Source organism: Morchella importuna, assembly GCF_003444635.1.
Source record: "Morchella importuna strain M04M26 chromosome Unknown Morimp01GS029, whole genome shotgun sequence".
In the NCBI taxonomy this organism is placed as follows: Eukaryota; Fungi; Ascomycota; class Pezizomycetes; order Pezizales; family Morchellaceae; genus Morchella; species Morchella importuna.
The window spans coordinates 553,099-579,946 of NW_025763426.1; the positions used below are offsets into that span (position 1 = coordinate 553,099).

Below are 26,848 nucleotides of genomic sequence, written 5' to 3' on the forward strand. Positions count from 1 at the left end.
TCCCATACAAGTAATTTTGATCTCTGGAAGCTGGCCAATTTTTCGAGTTATGGCGGTACATGCATTGGCGGCGTGGGGTTGTGTAAAGTACTAGTGCGGCTGGATACATGTACACGCAGTGAGACCGGTCGCGGTGGCACTAGCCGGATGGAGAAAATAGTAGACTTTTCACATTAAGCATTAGGTGCTAGTGTCGCTTGATAGCTGAGCTAACGGGAACGGGGGGTACCGTGGCTTTAACTGGTGTACGTTGCTCGCAGTGATTTCTCATGTTCATCCCAGTGTTCTGTTTCTCTTGTCTATCGTTCATTTCCCTTACTGAACAGGCCCACAATGACTGTTTCCCAGCTGTTGGACGCGGCAGCATGTTCAACGGAGAAATGGCCGCAGTCAAGTATGAGTCTTCTTCCCTCTCCCCCTCCCCCTTTTTTATCATCTGGATTTTCTCTCGAGCTCGCTAACCAGCCAAATAGCACCAAATCATCGCATCGATACCTAAACGTACGTCTGTTCCTACCAACATCTCTCTAGCTCTCATCTATCATCTATGCTCTCATCTATCATCTATCATCTATGACCCCAAATCTAAACTTACCTTAGCCACCTAAGCTATTCAAAGAAGAATTCATTCCAGTCCAAATCCCCAACATCATGCCATCCCCGCTCACCATTATCTGCATCTCCATCGCCGCTGGCCGCCGCCACACGCTCCGTAGTCTCAAGCTGCAACCTCCGCAACGCATCCTTCGACCTCATCAACATCCAGTCCACAATAAGCATCCCCCGCCCACCCCCACCCGCCGCAACCCCAGCACCACCATCACCCGCAACAGCTCCAGTAGCACCTCCACTAACAACAGGCGCCCCCGGAACACTTACCGCCGAATACACATCCCCCACCGCATCCTCTCTCCCATCAACCACCGCCGTCACCTCTGCCCTGCAGAACGGACACGGAATCGAAGTCGGCCACGGATCCCTCGCCCTATCCGGCCTGTTGATCCTCGACCACCACAGCTTCTTCGTGCAGCTGGCGCACGCATGGTGTCCGCACACGATGTAACGGATCCACTCCCGCCGGCGGCCACAGATGGTGCAGAGGAGCTCGGCGGGGGTGTCGGTGTCGGTGTCGGACTTGCTGGAGGCTGAGCCGTGGTCCGAGTGTGGCTCGTCGAAGTCGAAGCTCTCGAATTCGGGTACTGGCTGTGTGTTCATGGCGTCAGCGATTTCCCCGATGAGAAATAGTGCCATTGCGCTCTCGTTAAGTGGGTGTGTTGTGGGTATTCGGAATGAGACGAAGCCGGTGGGTGGCCCTGCTTCTTCCGCTGGGTTGTTGTAATTATTGGTATTGCTGGTATTGCTGGTATTACCGGTGTTGGCGTTATTGTTCGACATTTTGAGTGATACTGGTAAGTTTTTTTTGTTTTGGTAATGGTAATCTGTGTGATACTCTGCTGGTAGTTGTCCGTGATGAGTTTTCTGTAGGAGGGAATTATATCCATTTTATAAGAGCTTTGAAGCATTCGAGAATCAAAGTTGGGCATTCTTGAGATATATTATTTCAAGGCATCTTTACTGATAGCCGCATAGACCAGACATACACTCTCTAGGTTATCAGCAGCTTTCGACTGTTCGATTTATATGAACTTGAATATTTCCGTACGTCTCATTCTCCGAGAAATCCCTCGCGAAATTTGAATATTTACAAGGGAAAGCAGTAGACTAATTCAAGAGCAGACAATCATAAAAACTTGAGTTCAATAACTTCAGCCAGATCGGATCGACTCTGGAGTTGTGATGGTACTTCAGCATAGGTTTAGGCCTCGATATGGCTACATAAACATCCTCAAGCTACCTAGCTGCAGCATAAACCGCGTCCGAATCTTTCAGTAATGGTTTAAAGGTCTCCTCCTCTACGGCGTCTTCGAAAGATATATATCAGATAATTAAAGGTAGGTTCACGAACACAACAATGCTAGGGAAAAATCTTCTAATACATAACCGGTTTATTATACTGAAATTAGACATAAATTTATTTCTAGCTCCTACGCTAGTTGCGACGTCCACAACTTTGTACAGTCTATCGCCTATGTTTTATAATTACGAGTCGACCGTAGAGGATAAATTAACTGGACGGTCTTCCTTTCATGCGATCGGCCCCCACCCGTTAACCTCCAGGTGGACTGAGACACGGATATCTAGCAAGACCTGAGGTCGTAATTCCACTCCCGAGACATGCGCTACTCTAGAGTATTGGCGGGATGTTACGATTGAATCGAGTCGCAAGACATACATCCCGCCGTCGCGTTGTTGTTGAGGGGAAACATCTCGGTATCGGTCTCTTCAGTCCACTCGCCGGTTCCGTAACGGGAAACTGGCAATGCCAAGACCCGAGTGATGTCTTATGCTCACACAACCTCACCACACACGACGACGCGACGTAGTCACGTAGGTGGGCGGACGAAATGCTTTGCTCGACCTTATACGATAACTCTGCTGGTAGAGTATCAATGGGGCCCTGGATAGAGATGGACAGAGGTGAGGGGGTATATGCTGGAATCCAGCCAGCGTACTGTGCTAGGAGCCACCACACTCTAGCCACGGCGGATACAGATCAGGTGTTAATTTCGCCGAGGGATTCGACTGGCCCTCCTCGGGAGCGTGAGACTTGCGTGGCTTGTATCTGGAGGTGGGGGGGGGGGTTTCTACTGCTTTTGCCAGGGTTTGGATTGCATGCATATGGTATTGCCGCCGCTGCTGGCAGTTCCTTCATATGGCGAGGCTTTCATTTACAGCCAAATCCCGCCCTGTCAAAGCATCCTTACGAAGATCCCAGCGTTCAAATTAACGAACACTGAGCTTCTCGCTAAATTAACTTTATTCATTCCTACGTCACCTCAAACAAAACTCGGCCACCGAGACGGAGTTATGCAATATATGGCGAGCTTTCGTTGTACCTTTCGTGTACAGAAAACCGATCCTAATTCTATTCAATCCTTACGAACCTTCCAGCTAGCGGTCAAAGAGGATGAAGCCTATGTTTTTGCTAACAAACACTTCTCTCTAAATTCTATCCCTACGGTACCTCCAGCGAATTTCGGCCACCGTGGAAATTGAATTATGGCGGGTTCTCTGTGTACCCGCAAAGGATAGGAAGGTTAAGATCTTGTCCGAGTTCGGGATAATGGACTTGGTGGAAAACAACCCGCATTGCTCAATTCGGAGGGAGTATTTGTTAGGTATCCTCCATACATGATAGCCCTTAGAAGTGGTGGTAGGAAGAGGTAAAATCCGTTCACCACCGCATCAGGTACGTATACATACGATATCTCAACACCGGGGGATTCAAACTGTAAACCAAAAGGTTCGCTCACGATCAGTATCTACATCCACCTGTAGAATCAATCTAGCAGCTCCTGAGATCCTGTAGGCATTTGAAATTTCAGTGTGTTCCACGAGGCTACTCGAGGTAAACAGAAACAAGTGCCTCGAGATGGCTCTGCTTCGTGTGGTCCATGCCTTTGCTTGCTCATGAAAAATAGGTGATTCCTGGAGGTAGATTATTATTATATTTGGGTTCGTCAAAGTCATGTTTTCTTGCAATATTGGTATGAAAATTTAGGAAATACTTCCGATGCCCCTATCGAAAAGATCAAACCCATTGATATATGATTACCTAAACCTCGAGTAGCTCGAGGCGGACAAGAGAGTTTGCCTCGAGCATGCTCGCCTCGTTGACCCCCATTTCTTGAGTTTCCTCGAGGCAAGGTAGAGAGGCCTAAGGCATCAATACCTCGTAGACCACACTAGATCATCGTGATACTACACCTAACCCTAAAAAAGGAGGACGCAACAAACTCCAGAAACGCCAAAAATAAACAAAAAAAAATCGAAGGCGGGGGAGACAAAAGTCTCGCTGCGTGCGTTTGGCCTTTTTCGACATATAGGTTATGAATGCCGAGTTATTATACCAACCCTATCAGGTACCCCCCACCCCAGGATCGAACCCATGACCTAACGATGGCCATGGGAACAACCGACACGGTGTAGTGTATCCCCCGAACGAGGTGTCTACCCTTAGACCACACCTCGCTCACACATAGCTTAATACGCTGGAAGTAATATTTAAGGGAGATGAGAGTAAGGCGAGATAGCGGTACACCTAACCCTGGGCTATTTCGATAATTTCAAGTTACCACGACGTGCATCATGGCCCACTAACCTCTTGTTACCATGCGTGTGTGCTCTATTATCTCCCTTGAAATAATCGAGACACTACATCCTTCCCCGTCACCTGTATTACATGCATCTCTGCCCCCCGTTCACGGAAGGCCGCCGCATTTCACTCCAGAAAATCAGCTTTGAATACAAACGATATGGACTCTATGACTACAGGAGCAGACTAAATTTGAAGACAAATTCTCCATGACATCTAGAGTTTAATTTTCGGAGAAACATGGTAGAAATTCTCACGCTCACTCTCCCTCGCACTGCTTCCTTACATTAATGGCAAACAATCCAAAGAGGATATACGACGTACCTTCTGCCGTTTTACCCTTCTCTCTTACTTTTTTCGTCCCACGCGGAATTCATGTAATCGCCAGCTCTGACTCTATTGAGCTTCAAGCCCCGAAGTTTCCCGCCCGGAATGACGGCTAGCTATTGTATTATTGTTGGTTTGTAATACAGCCAATGCAGCACAGAAAACCTGCAAAACAGTATCTTCACGATCCCCTCCTCTCCTCCTTCTCCCCAATACAGCAACCGCCAGCTCTCCAGACCTCGCATGCCATCCCGCACGCTCAAATTGGGTTAAGTTAACCTCGCGCTTCCCTCACCCCCTCCCATGGCCAAAAAAGAACCCTATCACCGTTACAAAAGAAACTCCACGGCAGAAACGGCAACCCAATTGAGTTCCACCCCAGCTCAGATCATATATACAGAGTACCTAATGCTTAGCTTCTCTCCTCTCTGATGTACCACCTTTGTAGGTGTGTACAGTATGTACACTAGAGTTCCCTCATTTCCTAAAGCTGTAACTCGAGCACCCCCCCCCCCCCCCACATCCCTGTATCTGCGTCAGCCACTGCTGATCTGGCGGTCATTTTGAGTTGAGTTTTGATAGGCGAGTGGTCAAACCGAGGGTAAACACCGCCCAACCCGGCGGGGCGTTGCGGGGGGGTGTGGAAGAGGCTTGTGGATCTTTTAGAGTTGGTGGATGGGATGGGGGCGTGGAATATGAAGTGGTTGCGAGTAATAAATTAACAGCAACATCTAATCAGATCTTCTCTGCTAGCTACGTAGAGGATATATATCTCAGCAAGGCACACAGAGGAAATAAGGCCGGAATATCTTGGTCTGGAACATTACCTTTCGCGTGGGCAGGAGAGCATGTTAACCGATAGACAGCTAGGCTCGTGTAGCTGGTTGGGCAACACAACAAGAACGGCAGACCTGTGGCTAAGCGAATTGGGCAGCAGTGAGCGGACTGAGGAAGTCAAGTAAGAAAGGGGGACATCATCCATCGTGTCGGGTCTTCAGGCTTTCTTTCCGGGCTGGATAAAGAAAATTTAAAAAGATGAAGAGCGCAATGTAATGTCGGTCTCACCAGCCCCTCACGAGAGAGAGCCGCGACTCCGAGCAGAGAAAGCAGGTTTATGGCGAGGCGGAATGTTTAAATTACCCGACGATTCAAGCGAGACATCCATCCCAGGTAAGCAAAAATGTAAATGTACGAGTAACTGGAAATTGGAATGCCCATCCCAGCATGTAGAGTATATGTAGGTTGCTGTAGGTTAAGCTCTACGCTGATCATGAGCATTATTGGAAATGTGGTTAAAGTAAGATCTATATGATCTACTCTGTATTAAACACCCCCAAACTTGCCTGATCTGATCTGAACTGCGTTGTGTTGGTGCTTTTAGATCTCGCGGGCTATTTTTTCCCTGCATGTTGGATTAGTGGTGAGTGATGTGAGACATGCTTAATGATCTGCAGGCCTCCCTGCATATTGCGCTGATCTGGATCGAATCTGCATCTAACCGCCACTGATAGCTGGATATGTGTTAGCAGCGCTACATACACTCAAGAGCGAAAGCTTCGGATCTCTCTGTAACGGATTTGAGGGGGGTTGGGCGTGAGTTATGCGAGGACGTGGTGCGTCATGTGTTATCATTCACTCCTGCGTATCTTCCTCGAAACTCTCCAGGGCAACTACTATAGCTACACAAGACCACATGTTGCAAGATAATACGAACACGCTTATGACGGCAAAAACGTGGTATCAAGAAGAAACAAGAATTCATCTCATTCCAATCACAAAAATAATTGTGTTGAACCACTTGCAGGTGTTCGCGTCTTGTAGCGATATAAACAACAACTTTAAAAGTTTATTTACTCTAATTTGCACTTGCAATATGCAATGGTAATAATCATGAACATGTACACTGTACTCGCCGCTGTCCACTCATACCAATGCACTCAACCACGAGCGAATAATTCAAGTTCCTGCTCACTGGGCCCATCACGTACCAACCACCCATCGTGCCCATAACCCCTTGTGCACGGGAGGCATCACGAGATTCTCACTCGCTCGAAATCAGCTGGAAAAAAAGAAAGAAAAAGTATGTGAGTAGATGCATCTCGGCTCATGAGACGCGCAAAGCTTGACCCTGAGTTGGGGTTTATTCAAACTGCAGATAACCCAATTCTGGTTCCTAATTGCAATTGCTGCTGGCATAAAAACAAATCCTCTCGTTGTACTACTATAGCTACTCCTCACTAGAATCTTCTATATGCTCGAATAGGATGGCTAAAGTAACTATCTCTCTGTGTTTTGTAACTCTAGCATACTCTGCAAGAAACCCTCAGCCACCACCGTCATCATATTTCCAAGTTTACCACACTTTACACCTCCGACCCTCTAGCTCTCCTAGCTCTTCTAGCCTCCTAGCCTCTCAGCTAGTCCCCTACCAAGCTTTTCCGCTCCCCCGAGAATGAACTCCGTTTCTCCACACCCCTCTACTAAGCTCCATACAGTCCTAGTAAACGCTAGATAAATAGAACAAGATCCTTCTCCGCCCCGCGGTCCGGAGTGGCTTTGGTGACTGCCGACGCTAGGATATGTGCCGATGAGTTGGTGGTTAAGGGTAAAGGGGAATGGGTAAGGGCATGGATAATGGCATGGGATAATGCGCTAGCATGGATAGGGTGGTGAGCGTGCCGTGGGAACGACACTGTATCGAGCTAGCATGGCTAACTTTACTTTAGATCTGGGTGGGTGTTATTTGGTTGTGTAGATCTGAGCTGAAGAGGCGGGGGGGAAGGGGGGGGAAGAGGTAGGGGTTTCTGAAGAGGGTTGAGTTCCCGATCTTTGTGGTGGGGTGGGAATTGGAAATCGATTATGAGGGAATATTATGATCGGCAGGTACAGTCCAGAAGAGAAAAAAACCAAGAAGGAGGTCAATGAAGAGGAGGGTCTTGGAGGAGGAGAGTCTTAGAGGAGGGGGAGCGGGATCGGCAGGAACTCTTAGGGTTTTTAGTAATTGTTTATTTGAGTGCGGTTTTGTTTTTACATACATTCTCGAAGTTTGCTCGATTATGAGGCGAAAAGAATTTTGCTGGGTTCGGCTCCAAATTTTTGCAAATATTGTCGACAAGGAGGTTGGTAGAGTCTAGAGTTATATGACCCCTGGCATATGAGTTCGCGAGAATCTTTAGCGAGTGTGACATCACCAATATATCCATGGAAAGTAGAGAGAAGTGATTGATTTCAATGTTTACCTAAATTTTTGTTATCTGATTCTCATCTCATGATCAACTAATATAGTTTTATGCATGTCTTAAAGGAAATAGAGTAGTCTGACTTGAATTTGTTTCTTACTTTGTTTTTGTGGTTTCGCTTTCATGTCATGAGAGTGGTTTTTCTTCTGCCTCCTTCTGTTTGAGTATGATTGCGAGATTTAGAGTGTAGAATCGGTAAGAGAGAGTGCATGAGTATCTACTATATGTGTGTTACCTATATCCACCGCGTACAGAGAAGGAAAGAGAGACAGTAAGTGAGTCAGGAGTGAGTGGGTGCGAGTGCGTGTGAGTGAGCTGTTGAAGACACGCGCGGAGAATTTCTTGTGTGTGAGATATTGCAACGCCCATGGCCAAAGACATGCATACATGCACGGGAAATAACGTTGTATAGTACGCTGAGATATATGTCCATCCGAAAAGACGGAATACTATGCGATGAGCCGGCATAGTATGGAGTTTAGAGAAAAGAAAATAGTTCTTCACGAGAGCACGTGCGACAGTGTGGAAATAGATGGAGAGATACCACGTTTTGGTATCTCGAGTACTTTGCCTACAATTGATGAGTTAACATACATACTTCTCGAGTAATTTTTACAACCAGAAAAGTGAGTGAGAGATCATGACCACGAGCTCCCCCATGCATGGAGGAGGAGGTCTAGAGCACCGCAAATCAACCTCGCCTCCCCCACCACGGCCCAAAGATAAATCCCCCCATAACCTTCAACTTTACCCATCTCCATCCCGACAATCCCCAATTCCGAGTGATCCCTCACGCATCTGCCCCTCAGAGCTGCCCAACTTCAGCTGAAAGACGGCACACTCTGCCTCCATGTCGAGTTAGTTTGCATATCTGTATGCACATTCCCTAGCACTGCTGATCCGACCAATTCGGAGATTTTTATTTCCCGTACAAGGGTCCAAATCTAGGACAACACAGCGAGTAGCACTAGCCACTATTGATGCAGGGCACGGCCCGGCGCGGCGATCACCTGTTCGGCTAGGCGGCTATCTGGCTCATCTGCACTGTGCGACATCAAGATTGGTGTGTGCTAGGCGAGATCGGGCTTGGCGGTGTGGGCAAGGGTTGTGATGAGGATTACCAAGATGGGCTTGTGAGACATTGTGTCATTCATATGATCATTGGTTTGCAGCTCAATATAACCACATGGAGTATGAGTACGAGATTGGGTAAGGGGATCTTTATTCTAACTTTAGAGATTATACTTACTTATACTACGGGTCCAGGTCCAGTCGAGAGGTAATCTGGAGGGGCAATTGTAACTACAAATTGCAAAGCTTAAGTGCAATATTTTCATGCTTGCAATTAATTTTTTGTACTGTGTATATGGTATCGAATAAATGAGGGGTTAATTCTCTTGGTAATTTTTGAAAGCTTTATGGTGAAGGGAAACTTTAAAACATAACATGGCTTCTGAAAATAACTAGCAACTGCCGACCTCTAGCTAGCTCCTTTCTTTCACAATTTTAAACTAGAGTAATCTAGAGGAGTTTATCCGACGCACAGCCCAAGATCTAGAGTTTGGTTGAAGCTTAACTCCGTGCTGCGTTGTGATGTATCGTCAAATGGCTCAATTACAAAATTTAAACTAAACCGCTTATAATAGATATCGTGAAACAAGTAGGGGACTTTACCTTGGTTTTTCTCTACTTTTTCTCGAGCTAGATTTAGTCACTCGTTCTAGAGAAGTGAGACAAGGACGGGAAAAGGAAAACTAGGAATGCTAGGTGGAGTCCCTATTGTACCATCGGAGAGGCGGTGGGAGGGGCCATTAGATTCGAGGTAAGACATTATCTGACCCCCTAGCTAGAATACTGGTGATAGCCAGCTAGGCCAATGTCACCATCAATGATCGTGAGCAACACTATCTCCGTGCACGAACTCAGCCGGACTAAGTGAATATGTGCGGATATCCAGTGCACTCACCAGCGCTGAATTCTGTATAAGTAGCAGGCCCTCTGTCCACCTCTTGTCCCAGCACCAACCATCACAACTTCACTCCTCATCCAGCCTTCTCAACATCCTTCCACTCCCACTTCTACTTTTAAGTAACCAACTCACCAAACTACTCAATCAAAATGCGTTTCTCTACCATCATCGTCGGTACTCTCGCTGCCTTCGGGCTCGTCGCTGCCCAGGCTACTCCTGCCCAGCAGATCGTTCAGGCCTTCAAGGAGATCACCACCCTCTCTGACAACCTCCGCATTGACACCCAGAAGATCAACCTCATCAATGCGCCCCTCCAGGGCTACAAGATCGCCCAGGGCTTCGCTGCAATCATCACTAGAGTCGGACAGGCCAGCGCCATGCTCAGTGGTGGTAGCAGTCGTAAGACCCGCCGTCAGATGGCACCCCTTGCTGATGCGGATGCTCAGCTTGTTGTGGGAGCATTGACTACTGTGAGCTATTCAATACTGGTATCGATGAGAAAATAAAATTCTAACAGCGAGGGAATACAGTTCGTTCAAGTTCACCAGGCCCTCCTCAATGTTGTTATCGGAAAGCACGGACTCCTCACTTTGATCCCATTCTTTGAGCCCATCCGCCAAGCACTTGTTTCCCTTGAGGCCACAGTTGACGTGAGTTTTCCAATAATTCTTAACTATTATATCGATTATATACTGACCAGCATTTGAATAATAGACTTTCGCTTTCTACCTCATCGCCATGATCCCTACTCAGAAGCCTGCAGCTGATACTCAGTTCGGATCTTTGACTGTCACTGTTAAATTTGCCATCACCACCTATGAGCAGCCTTTGTAAACGGTTACTACTGGTAAATGCGAATTACCTAAAAATTAGTTTATGAGTTGGATGATTTTGGAGGGTCAATCCTTTACTTTTACTATAATGTGCGCAAACTTTTACATAACGATTGTTTCTTTTTGGAATGAGGAAGAGATGGATCGAGTTGTTAGTTAGTTGTGTCTTGGTTGATAATATATGGGATACTTCCTTAAAAGAGAGTATGCCTTGAATGATCTTGAGAAGTGCGATTTGTGATTGATCAATGAGCCCAAAGCCGGAAGAGTCAATTAGAAGAGAGGATCAATCCAGTATCAGAATTTGACTGGCAATTAGTCCGCACTGTAGTAAGAGGAAAGCCAAGGGCCGAAGACTTGAAAAAAGGACAAGATTTGATATGGTTAATGTTCCGATTTGACTGCGCCCGTAATGCTTATAGCGCATATTTCCTGGGAGGGGTTGGTCATGCATGATGTTGCACTCGGTGCCGCTGATCATGATCGGAACAGATTAGATTAGATCCTTCGTCGCACAGGCTTTCTGAGACAGCAGACAAGTTCTGCTTGGCATATATACCAGAAGAAGCAAAGATAGCCAGGGGATATCACACCAAACCGCCAGACATAGCTTAATTGAATTGAAGGTGAGAGGTAGACCGTCCTAAGAAAGTAGAACCCTCACAGCACTCCTAACGATATGACGGGTGCTAAACTAAGCCCCGCGCTTAGAATCTATCAGGACAGCAAGACAGACCTAACGCGCAGTTACCTGTTGAAGGGCCCGAATCCCAGGCCTATGGCGCAGCACGCGGGGAAGGGGTAATCGAATCGAAGAGGGAACACACCAGCAGGACAGTGATCGGCGTAGGCTCGTCCCCAACCCGTCTGCTTCGTACTGTGGGCAGCTTGCTACAAGTAACGGGCTAGTTACGAGACTATGATCGGTGTGACACCCCCGCCCAGGGGGAGGGAGTGAGCCAAAATGACAGGTTACATGATTGCATGGGAAGGCTAGATCCCCATATAATAAGATGCCCAGCTGTTACCGACGGCGTTTCATCTAATCTCCTCTACGCACCAATTGACTTTGAACAATAGTCCGATAATTTAGCCGTCTCGTGCCCTCCTTCTCCCAACGTGCCCCACTCACACACCTCTGGCGAGCACCGATGACGACCTTGACAGTGGTCATAAAGAACAGGGGGTGCGCCAAAGACGATACTTTCCGGACCACTTCACCTCTATAGCTACGGCGAGGCCCGACTGTATGTCGAAAAGAGGGATGAGAGAAGGTTGATGAAGATTTCGTTTCTTTTTACATTGAATTGCTAATGATTTGTGCCCTAGCCCGCCCAACGTTTCCTCGGATTGTGCAGATGAAGAGGGCTGCAGGCGAAGACGGAGGATGATTGCCAAAGCTTAAGCCTAGGAATTTCCGATGAGAGTGGACACATATAGGTGACCTCTCACAGAGTGTTACCGAGGTAGGTAAATGGGGTACCTTGCGTTTATTTTTTATTTCTTATACCCAATGCTAACAATGAGAAATAGAGTCAGATTTGATGAAAGAACCGAATACATCACTACATATATGTATCGGAAAAGGCCCTAGTTTAAATTGAAGCCCCTTCACTGTGTTCAATACTTCATGATTGGACGGGGTAATTCCTAGGAAGACTGACAACGTTCAGGTACGGTTTGATAAACGGTTCACTCGAGGAACCTTACTAGCCAACCGACACCCTAAGTGGTCCAAAACAATTGATAACTTACCTTCTCTTGGTCATGCTGGTGAACGCCGTTTATGGACACTCGATTAACGACGGAAAATGGAGTGTCATATCGGAACTTCACATCCTCCACTAATTCGAGGCTTAATTGATGTTATGTTTTGTCAGCAGCATGTCTATTCGAACCTCTCTACCGCCGCGCCTGATGCTCCAGTGGAGGCTATTCTTGCTTTGAGTTCTATTAATGACTACTCTCAAGCGTATGTGTCTCCTTCTGTTCCCTGGACCCATTGTGCTCTGGTTACTTTTGCCACTTTCAAGTGGAAAAAAGGGATATAGAATAAGTTTTGAATTCCCGAGGAGAAAATGTGCTCCAACTGTGTTTCTACAAGTCATGTGCCGCTATTTCGGAATCCGGGCTGGTCATTCATTATCATAGGTGTCAGGATGTCTCGCTAACTAGAGTATCGCCGTATATTTACCCGCTATAGGGTTTCCGATCCGGAGCTCGAGGAATATAGGCGTTTATCGGCGTTGGGCACTGCGACAAGGTGAGTTATTAGACCAAAACCTAAACGTTAACGTTCTGTTTAAGATTCTCGTACGTACGTACAACACAGCTGGCTTGAGAAAATAACCAAAAAGAGCGGTGGCAATGTTACAATTGATTACTGTACAGCCCTACTCACATAGTTTAAGAAGTGAGGGGCCGGAGGGAAGATGCAAGGGCTAGGAACAAGACCAAGGGTGGGACATGAGTGTTGGCTCAGCGCTTTTTTAAGTCAGTCACGTGCCATAACCCTAACCCATCTCCACTATCAATGATCAATCCCCTAGAATATAATTCAAAGTTACTGCTGCGTATATGTGACTAACCGAAAGCCTCAAGATCGTAATTATGCTCCTTGAAGTCTTTCTAGAAAATCGCACCGTCACCGAACCGGTTGGGGGCTTAAACCCGGTAACATCGGTTCGCCGGTGAAGTGCGGCGAAGAAATACAACCCTTACCCTGATATCATAACACAGCGGTATTAGATTCTTTCCTCGCAACGTCATGGGAGGATCCGGAATCCTCGGTGACAATGAGAGCGGTTTAGAAGACTTTGTATCTTGGCCTGCAAACAGCCCTGCCGATAATGTCTACACCGTGTTGTGTTGATCCCAATGCACCCCCGGCCCGCTGTGCCACCACCAATCCGGTAAACTATCGCTGAAGATATATATCATGAATCTCCATGCCCATCCTAAGTATTGATTTGCTATCAATCCCTCCACGAGTAACAGAAAAAAGTCATACATACAATCCCAAAGTCTTCGAGCTGTGCTTTAGACACCACATTCCTTTACCAACCAACCAGAAAAACATCTTATCACGATGCAACTCCCGGCCATCACACTGCCATTCATTCTGCTCGTCTCCACCGCATCCGCGACGTTGTCGGCTCCACAGCATCCCCAAGTACAGGCCGCCATCGTCCCCATCCGCTGGGAAACCTTCGAGTGCGGCAAGCACTGCCCTAAGAACATCACGGACATCCTGCACAAGCTCCCGCCACAGTGGCAGCGATTCCACGATGGGACGCTGCTGCGAAACTTTACGGGCCCGTTGAAGCCGCCGAAGCCGCCGAAGGGCAAGATTGAGTGGGCGCTGCTGGCGGAGGTGTTGAGGAATAGGACGGCGACGTTGAAGAAGCAGAACAGTACCGCGACGGCTCCTCCGAGGTTCATTTTGGGATAAGGCGACGTCTAGGGGGTGGTGAAATGGTTTCTTGTGTTCTTCTCTTTCTTTTCTCTCTTGTTTTTCTTTTTTGGGGGGAGGAAGATCTATGGTTCGCTTGTGTATTGGAGTTATGGGTTTTTCTTTTGGTAATCTGTAGAAATGAGGTTGTGAGTTTCTAAACCATTATCCGATTGCCATATATATTGTTGGACTAGATGAAAATAACTTGACTACGGAGTTTGAATTTGCCTCTTCTTATTCGATTAGCCATGGTCGAATGATCATCTCTGAGCATATATATTCTGCGTGTAGGGGCTGTCCAGGGGCAATAGTCGAGACATTGTGAAGCATGCCACCAGCTAGCTATTATAGCTTGAAAGATGACTGCATGTTATTAAGAGAAGTGGGATGTGTAGTAAAGACGTAACGAAAAGCGGGCGGGAACACGTGGTTAGAAACGGTGGGCTATAGCTTACATTCTCTCTATGTCTCCTGTCCTTCACCATCGACACCACCACAAAAATCGCATTGCTCCATCGCTTCAGTTCTTCACGTTTACATCAGCTCGTCGAGAAGCTTCGAAGGACCAAAGCCCGAATACAGGTAGGTAGCGCGCAGCCGACAACGTGGGCTTTACACTAACAGGTCAGTTGTACTAATCTATGTATGTTTACTCATCTATATCTCCCCTCTCAGTAGCGTATACTAGAATCATTGTTAACATGAGCATAGAACTAATTACTTAGAACAGGATTCTAGACGAGGCTTACCCTCCGCTCAGTTGCCAACGATGAGTTCGAGATAATTTATTAAACAGGAAATATCCTTCATGTATCAAAGCTTAAACGCCGCAAATTTATCAAGCCGGTGCGATTTTCCTTGGTCTATATTCCTTGCATGTACTCGGTAGAAGATATATTGACCTTGTATCCTAACTCGAATGATTTAGCATATTTGCCTTATTATACTTAAATTTCACTATAGCTACGGTGAACAATCAGAAACTATCATATATTGGTGGCCATGGCGACGCTGATCACTGACTGACAAAACGCTATAAAATCCTCCAGAATCTAAAACTATTTCACCCACAAGCTATCTAAACCGCCACTTAGTCACAAACCACACAACCACTCGCAGTATCTAACCCCGCAACCTCTCCATATCTCACTACCATGCGCATCACCACTCTCTCCCTCCTCCTCCTCCCCCTCGCTGCCGAAACCGTTGCCGTGCCCGCCCCCACCGATAACAGCACGTGGGCCGAAATTCTCACGGACATCCCGTTCCCCAACGACCCTTGCAAGAACGGTAACCTGGCTTGTTTCAAGTATGGGAAGCAATGGGAGCAAGCAATGGCCAAGAAGAAGGCGGCGCTGGGGAGCACGCGGAAGCTTACGACACTTGAGGAGATAACAGGGAATGGGGCAGCGGTCACGAAGGTTGGGCTAGAGAGATACAAGAAAAAGAAAGACGAGGAGGTAAAGAAGGCAAGGGAGGGCCGGAGGTAGACTAGGCTTTCTGGAGCTTTGGAGTTGTAATATGGAGAGGAGGTGCCACCGCCGCCGTCATCGTCGTGTGTCCAGGGACTTGGCGGGACGTGCAGGGGGCGTGTATGTAAATATGGACAAGAAGACCCAGCTAGACTGGTTATGATGGATGGAAATATTGACACGATGGCTTCGTTAATCGTTGTGTTGACACTCGGTTGACCGATTAATAAAGGAACCTCGTATTAAAAATATGAGTTAATAAGAGGTAAACTTGGGTTTGTAACGAGAATCCCGGCATTAAACCCCACGTATGTACTACATTGCGATATTGGAGAATTATTATTATATCCGAGTTGCCTAGCGATAAAAGCCAGCCCATTCAACTTAAGATAATTTACTAAAAAACTACATGTAGCGTGACAGCTCGGGAAAGCTACATGTTCATGTATTTACGATATCGATCATCAACCCTAACTCGGCAGACGAGTGATAATCCATGAAGTTGTCTATCTACTATACATGCAGTCGACGAGACTTACCCGCGATACCACAACCCACAGTCCCTCAAAAACGTCGTGATGGTTCATCTGCTCCTCTTGAGCCCTCGGTATCACCCAGAGCCCAAGAGGCACAAAACGAACCAACGCAAAAAAGCCCCCTCCCCTTCACATTGTGAAGGGGGAGGGGGCAAAGTATCCTAACGCAAAAAAGCCCCCTCCTCTTCTTGTGAAAAGGAGAGGGCAAGGAGACCTAACGCAAAAAAGCCCTCTCCCTAAATGGGGAGAGGGCAAAAAACGACTTAACGCAAAAAAGGCCCCCCCTCCTTCAAACGAAGGAGGGGAGGCCCCAATGCCGAAAATAAAAAAAAAATTTTAAAAAAAATTGGAAGGAATGTTCCCCCTCTTCCCTTTACGGGAAGAGAAGGGAACAGACCCCCCAACCACACCACCAGCAGGAGGCCAGCAACCCAACCTAGCTGGCTGCTTAGCCTAGCTAGCCCGAAGGCCAGCACAGCACAGCAGCCAAGCCCAGCACCCCCCACCACCCAGCCAGCAGAACCCCGCGCCCCCCCCCCCCCACACACACCAGCCACCCCGCCAGCAGAATCTCCCCCCCCCCCCCCCCAACCACCCAGCCGAGCAGCAGAACCTCCCCCCCCCCACCACCCAGCCCAGCAGAGCTCCCCCCCCACCCACCAGCAGACCACCACCCCACCGCAACCCAGCCCACCACAGTTTTCAAACCCTCCCTTGCTCTGTGCAAGGGAGGGCCCCGAGAGGGGAATAGCGGAGGTCTATGATTTTTTTTCAGAGAAGTGGGAAGAAACAAGTCCTTATAAAGAAAGAGCTAGAAGATTTCGGCCGACATTTGGGGCTTGGCATTTTGTTTCACGGTTTAGGGCTTAAGCAGAGTGTTGTGTGCCAAGGATTGGCGTTTTGGGACACCTTGCGGGGGATGCGAGTGGGATCACTCGTTTCTTGTTGGTGGTTAACCTTACGAATGTGAGTTGCTGCACTTGGGCTTGCTTTACGTGGCTTCCACGGTTAATGATTTTGTTCGTTTTTCCCCAGCACCAATTCGTACTTTCTTCAATGGTATGATGGACCCCTTTTTACATCGACTTGGGAAACTAAACCTTAGCTTCTAAATAATTCCAAGTATCCCGTTGAAGCGTGGCAAACGAACGCGAGGGTTGGGAATACAGGTGAGTGCTATGCAGGGTTAGGGATCTGCACCTTCAACCAACCGGAGCATATATGTGGATGTGGTATTGACATAGGTAGTTAACCAACTCAGACCTCATCTCTACGCCAAATAAAGATCTCAAGGCCGTGGAAAAATGAAGAAAGCTACATCACGCAGAACTAGATATTTCGCAACACCCCCGAAGGCACCATCAAACATTCTCGCCAACATATTTTTATCTCAAACTACATACATACTCTCCCCACAACCACCGGCACCACCACCGACACCGCACCACAACACACCACAACACACCACACTAAACTACACACGCTTATTCATTCTCCACATCACCCTCCTTCGGCTCCTCAAAGTCATAAAGGTCCACGCTGGGGGTAGTATCCAACTCTCCCTTAAAGTCCGTAAGATTCGCCATCCCCTTCATATCGCCCGCCTCCGCCATCTTAGCCACAGTCTCAGCAGTACCCGGATCGACAGTAACCGTCCTGTTTGCGCCGGTCTCGGTCGTGTACACAAAGACATCGGGGTCGATACAGCCCTCGGAGATTTGGCAGACCTCGTCTTGGCGCTCGAGGAGGACACTGCGGCGGAAGGTCCATTTGCAGATACCCTGTTGCCAGCGGCCGGAACGGACGCCTGTTGTAAGGGGTATGGGTTAGTGGGTGTAAGAAGGGAAGAGAAGAGAGTGGGAGAGAGAGAGAAAGCTTACCGAGGAGGCCGTTGTAGTTGACGCAGGAGCTGTAGCGGGGGCCATATACGATGGGGTAGTTCCAACTGCAGTGTTTACGAACCTGACCAATTCCACGGCTATGTATTTGAAAAGTATCAGTAATAGTAACTGCAGATGTAGGAGAGGGGGCATAATATCACATACGTTCCAGTGGGAAGAGTCCAACGCATGGAGCGTGCTTTGAGGGGGAAATTGCAACAGGCGTTCGATGGGATGTTGTGGCAGACAAAGTAGTAGCCCCAGCAGCCATGCTGACTATAGCCACGGATGTCGACAGCAGCGACGGCCGCAATGGCAGAGAGAATAGCGAAGATGGCCAATGTTAGCTTCATAGTTGTTAACTTGCTCGTGAAGATTGGAAGTGCTTGGGTAGGATGATGAGAGAATATGGAGTGGGATTCGAGGGGAATTTATAGTAAATATGTGAGGTATATTTGATATGAATCGAGGAATATATTGCTAACTAGGTACAGGCTCAATCTAATCCTATAGGCACGATAGAGGAGTTTCTCATGAATACGGGAAAAATGGTGATAGTGTTCCGCTTGCATGCTCGTTTGCGATCGGCAGATCTATGTAGACTCTGCTGTACAAATATTTTCCTGTTCATGAGGAATATGTGCCGGCCCCATGATGCCGGTTCGGGTGTTTTCTAGGTAATCATCCTAAATATCAATTGAATGCTTATACTTATGCTTAATCTAATAACAGGCCCACACGATCTCAAACACACAAATGTGAAAATGCCGAGTACTCAGGTATGGATATGGCACAGTAATACGTTGCTCTTTTGAAGGAATTTCCCCAAGGTCAATGCTCTCGAGAGTGTGTTCCACGTCTCGAAATATCAAGGGAGGGAGGATTAGCAAACAAACCTGCCTATGCCGTGGCCAACATTTCTTGCCCATCAGGTGCCCTTAATCATGCTTTAATCTCTCGTATACGAAGGAAAAACGAAGATTCAATTTAAAACGTGAATCAAAATATTTTTAGGTATTGAAACCTTCGAGCAATCATAAATTAAGCCGACTCGGCTCATGCTACCATCCTCCTCACTTGAGGTGCCGCAGTAGGGGCCCTCCCGAATAACACAGGAAGTATGTATGGCTCGAGAAGCTATGGGGACAGGAAGTATGTATGGCTCGAGAAGCTATGGGGGGTAGGTGTGTAAACTTCGGGGTTTTTTTAAAGAATCGGCCAATCAAACTTATAGAAATTGGCCATAATGGTACTAGCGCCTAGACTAACCCTGGCATTTTCTCAGATTCCCATACAAACGAAATTCCTCTGAAGTTGACACCCGCTCTCTAGGCCTTCTCGCGCCATACTGTTGCGAAACAGAGGAACACTCCCGTCACCTGAATGCTTGACTTTTGACAATAGAAAGTGGACCACTAAGGATTAAATCTATTGGTACTAGCGGGGAATTATTAACGTTAAGCGTTGTACGGAGGTTTCCGAGACATAATTTATCAAGCATGACTTGATGTTGTGCAATCCCAAGTCGGACTATCCAAGCGCTGAGGTACTTGACATTGCACAACCTTAATAATCTATCATGCTGTGCTATTCTCGCTACTCTTTACCCGGCGCGGTGAATAGCAGTATTTCAGCTATGTACCGTTACAAGAGTTGCACTCCTTACGCAGGCACGCGGGGACAACCGAGTGCGACAGAAAGATACCGGCGGAGTGGCTAGGTTGGCCAATGTGAGTAGATTAGTTATTCATGAGACTGGTTGAGATAGAAAGCGTAAGAACTCAGAGGTTTTTCTTCTGGGAGCATCAATTTTTCGAAACCCGCCAGTGGAGAACCTATACAAAATACGTTTGTCAGAACGGATTTATATAGCGATTGTCTTCGCGTTTATCGCTTGCAGTCAGCACACAGCAAATAAGTCCTAGTGAGGGAGCTCGTCGCTTGATGCTACTATTCCTCGCCATTAAAAGCTAGCCTCTAATCCCTACTACTTGCCAAGCATCGATTGAAGTTAGTAGCGACACGCCACTGATTCCGTTTTGGGCTTTTACTTGAAATTCGGAGTAGTGCCACTGTTGTCGATTCATTTATCCTATCTCTCGTGAAGTCTGATTTTATATTGTGGCTTACCGTATATTAAAAAGTATCTATCGGTTTCTGGCCGCTTAGATGAGCTGTTGGCCACTGTGAAGGCGATGAACACCCCCGGTCAAAAGAATGCGTGACACAACGTTCTGCTGTGCTCTGGACTGCAATATTCATGCCTCGGAGACGCCTTAAAAACTCTGCACAAATCACCAACACAGACACCGGTGGAAATTGTTGGTGCGCTAACTACATGGACCACATGGACCCTTTCAGCCCAAACGAACGAGCCGTGATATTCTTTTAGTTTTCGGAATTGAAAATACGGTAGTTGTGATATTAAGCGAAGATATGTATGTGATCAGCGAACCATAGGCTATCACTCGGGTTCGAGCAAGGTAGCTTCTGACTGTAGCCTGCCGATCGTTTATCAGACGAAAGCTTTGAGAAAGATATTTTCTTTCATCAAGTGACCTTTAGTGATGTACCACAAAAAACTCGAAGAATTCGCTAGCTCCGTGCGATCAAAACTACCTCTATGAGAAGCATCTAATGTAGATCAATATCATCCAACCAATCCCTCAAGAGATAATCCCTAGCAAATTTCTCGAGTTTTTACGGAGTTGCCTTAGATGTACATATATGTATGCATACAGCAGGTGAGAGGCTATATGAGGATGGATTACCACTACTGAAGAACGTTAGTGTGAGTCCCACAGGGGCTGAATACGGAACTCAGGTATAAGGTGGGATGGCCATGAGAACATTACTTACACGCTGCGCTGCCCAAAAGGGTGCAATCATGAACTTCCAAACCGAGTATGAAAGTTCTAACCGAGAAAGGGCACGGGATTCTTGCCCAAATACCTCTAGACAGGTGCAAGGCTATAAAGTTGAGATCGGAATTGATGTTTGCTAAGAGAAGAAACGAAGCCGTCGTATGACTCACCCTCAAAGAGGCACCGGTATCAAGCCATCGTCAGTTGACCAAAGGTGGAGGGTGCGGAAACTGCAAGCAGCAGCCATAAGAAATGATGAACAAGGTGCTGTGTAGATACTTCTTATCTTCTCTGGAGTAGAACGTATGGAGATGTTTAGAGGGCGCGAAGAGATCGATGGATACTAAGGCGACGTAGCAATAAAACCTGAAGGAGCGCATCCATATCCCACGTGTACCGCATACCGCACGTTGCACACAAACTCTAATCATCTCCATAATTACGGACTGCTGAAACACCCTCTTCTCTGTATACCACCACCGCTCTGACATAAAGCTCCTCTACTCGTGAGATATCATACCGAAACAATTTTGATTCCTAAGGGTATAACCGAAGACGGCGGTGATGTGATGAGATTAATAAATAAAATGTGAGCGCTGTGATATAACGAGCGTGTAAATTGTGGATTTTGAATCGATATCATGTCTATACTGTCGGGGATTATATCTGGTCAGCGACGGCTGATTATCATCCTGAATAAATCTAGATCTAGAAACAATCTAACATAATTAGATATTTACCACTCACGGTGTGTTGTGGAGGAATTTGCTGGCCTATTATTGCGGGTATTTCCAATTAAACTGTGTATGTTTTCGAATCCTTTTGCCATTATCATCATCGCCTATAGCCTATAGTTTGATTATTTTTTTTGGTTTTTCTCTAACATTTAAAAATATTTTCTCTCCGAGCCTCTATATCTAATCTCTTACCTGAATCCAATCCGGCACGAACACATCTCGCATCTCGCTTCACCCCCCACGGCCATCACAACAGGTATCATCTATTCACTCAGAATAACTGTTATCGCTTACCTTAGACTTATTCAACATCCTAGAACAAAAGCGAGAAACCCTCTCCATCGGGCGTCTGAAACTACTATAACGTCTGATCATTCCATGCTCCGGCTCACTCTTGTAGTAGGAGAGGTTGCTCACTGAACCTGTATATGGAGAGGTGAGGATCTGGGCAGATTCTGCAACCTGCTCATACAACTCCTCCGCGCGCTCCTGGTCTTCAGCATCCAGCTCTCTCCGAAGGCCGTAGTGGACACGTCTTGCCTCTTCAATGTGTTCTAATGTCAACCCAACTGCCATAAGCGTGGCTGGCTCATAAAGATCCACACACTCCAAAATCTCGGCTGCAAGGTCCGCTGGCATTATTTCGGCATTTATCCCCTGGCGTAGCGGCGAAGGGGTACGCTTCCAAGCTCTATTGGGGGTGTTTAATGGCTTGTTACGGTACTCGCGGGAGGCATGTGAAGCGCCCCAGGATTCTGTCGATGGATCTGACCCGCTGGGAGAGTACTCTGGAATGGAGCTTACTCCGCGATGATGGGTCGATGGAAACGGTTGGGTCTCGGCACTTCCAAGGGAGCTATAGGAGCCAGAGGCAAATGCGAGGCTTCTGTGGCCCTCATTGTGTTCGACAGTTGGATCTGCAAAGAACCCACCAGTTCTGATATTGTAGAACGTGTGTTGGCCATTATGGACTGCCTCTACAAAGTCGGGGTTATCTTCGAGAATACGACGATTTTCTGTGGCCCGTTGGGTATATTGGAGGCCTCCGTCAATGTAGTGCTCATATGAATTCATTGTGTTGAGTGAGATAATAACTGTAGGTTGTTCTCTGAAACTGTAATTGCTGGGGATGATGCTGACAGATGGAAATGGTGTTGGTAGATGAAATGCGCTTCTTATAAGGAAACCACCGTCTCCACGATTTAGTCAAGACGGGATGTATTCAAGTTTGTACGGTCAACATTCGAAATTTCCTGGTTGTTTGAGGATGTGCCCATATTTGATATTCATATGAGGCCACTTGAAATAAATGTTTCGACGTCATGGCTTTACGATACCTATGAAAAAAGCCAGCAGTTTCGAAGGGCCATTGGTAGTGTGGTTGATGATGGGATGAAGCCTTCCTTTCATGATCAAAGTTACCGGCTGTCCTTGTCGAAAAACATGGACCGCTCAAAGGTTGGTAAAGTTGGTGCCAAGAGAGTATTAGATTAGATCCTTTTTATCCCCCTTATCTGCAACCAAGTGGTCCCTATCACCTGCTCCAGCACCCACTCTATCAGCAGTGGCTCTTTTTCTTTTTCTTTTTCTTTCTTTCTTTGCTGCGGGGGTGTGGGTGCATTATTAAAGCGGGGGATTCTTTTTTATCACCACGGCCAAAAATACCTTGATGACCGGGGGGTATTGATCATAATATATCACTCGCTCGGCGAGAGCAACACCAGCAATGGCTTTTAACTCAGGGCCGCGAAATCTGGGAATAAGGGAGCATCACGAGTGTGAAAGATGTTTCTAATCTTTAGTAACGCCGAGAATTTATTGGCTTTAGGGCTGGATTGTATTCTGCCTTCCCTTACGCAAGAAGGTTCTCAAAAAAAAAAAAGAAAAAACCAGCATGCATCTCTTTTCTTCCTACTGGAATAACATACACGCAACTCAAATTTCTATCACGGGTAGATGCGTTCGTCTTCGAAGTGTGGAAGCATGCGGAAGTGGAAGGCTAAAGAATATCGAACCGCTAGCCACATCACCGCCACAGGCCCGCTTGCTAAGGCCCGCCATATCAAACTACACACGTGGCTATTATCTCTATACATGGCGCAAAACCTTTCACAAGATTTCATGCTACGATTTCAACATGGACATGAATTTTCTCCAGGACCTCAGCATCCACTTGAATCTCAAACTCCAAGTTGAATCTTCCCTACAAACATCATATATAAACGCAACAGAAATCACCCCTAAAAACTTCCACCACTACTCACTTATTCCTCAGATACCCAAGTCCTAAATCATTTATAATCAAGAATCTAACATTCCCCAGAAACAAAAAAACAAAACAGTAATGGCATCAAACACTAACCACCCTCCAGGCCCCCTAAACCCTCCCGTCAACGACAAAAATCCAAAATCCCGATCCCCTCCACCAGCTCTCACACCAATGTTCCCACCCCACCAGCTCGTGCCAGACAGCTATACCCACCCCGACCGCTTCCCTTACAGCGCCTACCTCCGCTCAAAACACCCCGATATCTGGCAAGCCAACGCCGATAGTGTTTCTGGAGCGTTTAAAGCTCCACTCACAGATGTGAATCCTCCAATTAACCCAGTCGCAGTAGCCATCAAAGCCACTGAAGAATACCTCCGAACACACACACCCATGACAACCAGACAGTGCTCTACCCCACCACTCCCGCTTTCTCCGCCATACGTAACGCCCGTTGAGCGCCCAGGTAATAGCCGCTACGACCCCGAGCACGGGGGCTGGATTGCGCGAACTGGGAATGGGAAGGGGAAGGGCCCGGCGAAGAGGGTTGCATTTAATCTGGAGACGGAGATATTGGGCGATTTTGAGAAGTACGGGAAGCTGGAGAAAAAGAAAACCAAGGAAGAGGAGAAGAGGGAAAAGCGGAGGGCGGAGTTGAAGGGGAGTATCTCGGAGCCTATCGGACTGATTACGGAGGCAAGGAAGAGGAGGGAGGAGAAAAAGGCGGGGAGAGCAGAGTGAGTTTTGTTGTGTCTAGTTGGTGCTAACAATTAGGTCTGATCATATCCGACCAGCTTTTGGGCCTGGATTTGAGTTTAAAAGGTTTATGGCGATGGTATTTGTGTTTCAGTGGCTAGAGCGATGGTTATTAGATTAGATTATGAGTGGAATAGATCATTTATAGAGATTATAACACAAATTACTTCCAGTTGCGCGTTACCGAGTGATTATGATATGAAGCCTCACGCCCGATCTATGATTTCCGAAGCCATACCTCTGGTATTGAAATCCCCAAGTGTACTGCCTTTCTATGAGTGAAATGTAATCACCTAAAAGTATTCACCAATCAATCGAATTCACATATTCCGCTAGATACTAGAGATCCAATATAAAACCAAAAACCGAGATTCTAATTCTGATCATCTAAATTCACTATATCTAACCATCTCCCTCGCTAAAACGTATTCCCATGCATACCCAAACGCATTCCATCAACACAACCCATTCCGTCTCTATCTATCACTCCCACTCTCCTTTCTTCTCGGTCTAATAACCCAACATCCCTCGGTATATAATCCCCCAGCCCGCTTCGCCGAGATCGATGCAGCTGGATGGAGCCATCACACCCCACCTTCCCATCAACCCCTCCTCGGCTTCGGCCTCTGCGCCGGGCGTGGACGTCCACCTCCACCTCCGGCGCCTCGTGAGGGAGGTACTCCCCGTGGGCCTCCGACCACCCGTGGTGGTTTAGGCACTGTCCATTGACCACCCGAGAGACCTATACCCGGCCGTACCTGAAACGATGGTGGTGAGTTTCCGGCCCATTGCGTTCGTGGGGCTCCGCCCCATTGCGTTCGTGGCGCTGCGTTAATGCGGCGGGGTGGGGGGGGTGGGGGCGGTGGTGACACTTTTTTGGCTCTTGCGGGGGCGCGTGGGAGGAGGTGGGGGGTTGGGGTGAAGGTGGTGGTGGAGGTGGTGGCAGGGGTCGGGTCGGAGTTGGCGGGGACGGGAGTGGTGGCCGCGAGGGCGGCGAGGATGAGGGGTATGAGGAGGGCGGGAGTGGAGATGTGCATTGTGGTGGTTGGTGGACCTGGAGGTAGTGGGGATAGTGGGAGTGGTAAATAAGTGTGTGAAAAGTCGTGAAAAGGGAACCTATTTTTTTTTAAAAGAGTGTGGTATCCTCAGCGCAGCTGTAGGATGTGTGAATGAATGTAAGTATGATGAGAAGAAGATCTGGAGATTAAGTTAGTGGTGGAATCTGGGTTAACTTATAATCATCGCATTGTCTATTCTTGCTGACATCTCCAGCATCTCAGAAGCATAGAATGACCATATCGGTCAGGATAGTACCTGAGGTCGTGGCGTAACTAGAACTCAGGTAAAACCGGTCAATCGGGTCTTGTAGGCCGATATATTCTACAGTATACTGCGCTGCGGAGAGAGAAACACAGTAATGCAGTTGATCCAGAATTCGATATATTCATAAAGAATCTATATCAAAAAGCATTATAAATCGATGTTGGTACCACATTACTCATGCGAGACACCGCCGGACGAAAAGTATAGCAGGGGGCTATGGCCGAAACTCCAAAAAAAATGGGCCCGCCAAGGTTTATAGAGAACGGCGAGAGAATGGGGGGGGGGGGCGGTAGAGACTATTTTCAGGCTGTCTCAGAGAGTAAAAATGGAACATCCGAGCTCATCCGGCCGAACCTATATATCATGTAATTATTATCCCCTAAGCGGTCCCTTTTACGTAGGGGATTAATAGGGTGCTTATAAATTTATTAGTCGAAACCAATCGCTTGTATGCTTTTTCTTTTTTGGATAGAGGTACATTCCTGAGGTAGCAAAAAAAGTAATGACAAATACACGTATTCGCCCTCAACACCCGGTACTGTGCATGCCAATTCTTGGCATTGGAATCAATTCGGCGGTCATAAACTATCACCATCACTTATTAGCAACGGCCGGTTCCGTAACATACATAACGCGGTACGCCCGGACCGGACCTGTGATAAAGGGAACTTACATCTGTATGTGTGGCTGGATCGTGTGGCTGGATCATGAAGCGACCGTTTTTCTTTCTTTTTTTCCTTCACTATCAAACTTCCATGGACATCTCCGGTTTTCCCTAGCTTGTTTGGTATCCCCATCTATTTCGTATATATATTCTGAGTCATGCGTTGGTTCTTCAAGCACCGACACATACCTAGCAAAACTACAGAGATCCCAAATATGGATTAGAACAATAGGTTTATACAGCGTCTCAGGTGTATAATCCTCACAATATATATCCAAAACTATCCCACAGCCATGGCCAGCAGGTATATCA

General features: G+C 47.2%; 12 protein-coding genes across 12 annotated transcripts; 6 read left to right on the plus strand and 6 right to left on the minus strand.

Moving 5' to 3' along the window:
* Positions 1-609: 609 nt before the first annotated feature.
* LAJ45_08436 (uncharacterized protein) lies at positions 610-1,395 on the minus strand (the record flags this gene model as incomplete). Its single annotated transcript, XM_046117986.1, has 1 exon — positions 610-1,395. The coding sequence occupies one exon, from the start codon at positions 1,393-1,395 to the stop codon at positions 610-612; it is 786 nt and encodes a 261-aa protein (XP_045968912.1).
* A 6,066-nt stretch (positions 1,396-7,461) lies between these two features.
* LAJ45_08437 (uncharacterized protein) lies at positions 7,462-7,746 on the minus strand (the record flags this gene model as incomplete). The annotated part of the gene is made up of 2 exons (XM_046117987.1): positions 7,462-7,527; positions 7,579-7,746. The coding sequence occupies 2 exons, from the start codon at positions 7,744-7,746 to the stop codon at positions 7,462-7,464; spliced, it is 234 nt and encodes a 77-aa protein (XP_045968913.1).
* Positions 7,747-9,624: 1,878 nt separating this feature from the next.
* Positions 9,625-10,454, minus strand: LAJ45_08438 (uncharacterized protein; the record flags this gene model as incomplete). The annotated part of the gene is made up of 5 exons (XM_046117988.1): positions 9,625-9,686; positions 9,749-9,790; positions 9,915-10,219; positions 10,280-10,383; positions 10,449-10,454. The coding sequence occupies 5 exons, from the start codon at positions 10,452-10,454 to the stop codon at positions 9,625-9,627; spliced, it is 519 nt and encodes a 172-aa protein (XP_045968914.1).
* LAJ45_08439 (uncharacterized protein) lies at positions 9,901-10,585 on the plus strand (the record flags this gene model as incomplete). The annotated part of the gene is made up of 3 exons (XM_046117989.1): positions 9,901-10,221; positions 10,282-10,401; positions 10,466-10,585. 3 exons carry the CDS (start codon positions 9,901-9,903, stop codon positions 10,583-10,585), a joined length of 561 nt encoding a protein of 186 aa, XP_045968915.1.
* Positions 10,586-12,395: 1,810 nt separating this feature from the next.
* LAJ45_08440 (uncharacterized protein) lies at positions 12,396-12,989 on the plus strand (the record flags this gene model as incomplete). Its single annotated transcript, XM_046117990.1, has 3 exons — positions 12,396-12,556; positions 12,788-12,847; positions 12,917-12,989. 3 exons carry the CDS (start codon positions 12,396-12,398, stop codon positions 12,987-12,989), a joined length of 294 nt encoding a protein of 97 aa, XP_045968916.1.
* A 683-nt stretch (positions 12,990-13,672) lies between these two features.
* LAJ45_08441 (uncharacterized protein) lies at positions 13,673-14,035 on the plus strand (the record flags this gene model as incomplete). The annotated part of the gene is made up of 1 exon (XM_046117991.1): positions 13,673-14,035. The coding sequence occupies one exon, from the start codon at positions 13,673-13,675 to the stop codon at positions 14,033-14,035; it is 363 nt and encodes a 120-aa protein (XP_045968917.1).
* Positions 14,036-15,192: 1,157 nt separating this feature from the next.
* Positions 15,193-15,528, plus strand: LAJ45_08442 (uncharacterized protein; the record flags this gene model as incomplete). Its single annotated transcript, XM_046117992.1, has 1 exon — positions 15,193-15,528. The coding sequence occupies one exon, from the start codon at positions 15,193-15,195 to the stop codon at positions 15,526-15,528; it is 336 nt and encodes a 111-aa protein (XP_045968918.1).
* A 2,002-nt stretch (positions 15,529-17,530) lies between these two features.
* LAJ45_08443 (uncharacterized protein) lies at positions 17,531-18,279 on the minus strand (the record flags this gene model as incomplete). Its single annotated transcript, XM_046117993.1, has 3 exons — positions 17,531-17,853; positions 17,927-18,024; positions 18,092-18,279. The coding sequence occupies 3 exons, from the start codon at positions 18,277-18,279 to the stop codon at positions 17,531-17,533; spliced, it is 609 nt and encodes a 202-aa protein (XP_045968919.1).
* Positions 18,280-18,334: 55 nt separating this feature from the next.
* LAJ45_08444 (uncharacterized protein) lies at positions 18,335-18,725 on the plus strand (the record flags this gene model as incomplete). Its single annotated transcript, XM_046117994.1, has 4 exons — positions 18,335-18,370; positions 18,421-18,502; positions 18,561-18,603; positions 18,659-18,725. The coding sequence occupies 4 exons, from the start codon at positions 18,335-18,337 to the stop codon at positions 18,723-18,725; spliced, it is 228 nt and encodes a 75-aa protein (XP_045968920.1).
* A 3,069-nt stretch (positions 18,726-21,794) lies between these two features.
* LAJ45_08445 (uncharacterized protein) lies at positions 21,795-22,601 on the minus strand (the record flags this gene model as incomplete). Its single annotated transcript, XM_046117995.1, has 1 exon — positions 21,795-22,601. The coding sequence occupies one exon, from the start codon at positions 22,599-22,601 to the stop codon at positions 21,795-21,797; it is 807 nt and encodes a 268-aa protein (XP_045968921.1).
* Positions 22,602-23,871: 1,270 nt separating this feature from the next.
* On the plus strand, positions 23,872-24,534 carry LAJ45_08446 (uncharacterized protein; the record flags this gene model as incomplete). Its single annotated transcript, XM_046117996.1, has 1 exon — positions 23,872-24,534. The coding sequence occupies one exon, from the start codon at positions 23,872-23,874 to the stop codon at positions 24,532-24,534; it is 663 nt and encodes a 220-aa protein (XP_045968922.1).
* A 617-nt stretch (positions 24,535-25,151) lies between these two features.
* LAJ45_08447 (uncharacterized protein) lies at positions 25,152-25,586 on the minus strand (the record flags this gene model as incomplete). The annotated part of the gene is made up of 1 exon (XM_046117997.1): positions 25,152-25,586. The coding sequence occupies one exon, from the start codon at positions 25,584-25,586 to the stop codon at positions 25,152-25,154; it is 435 nt and encodes a 144-aa protein (XP_045968923.1).
* Positions 25,587-26,848: the final 1,262 nt, after the last annotated feature.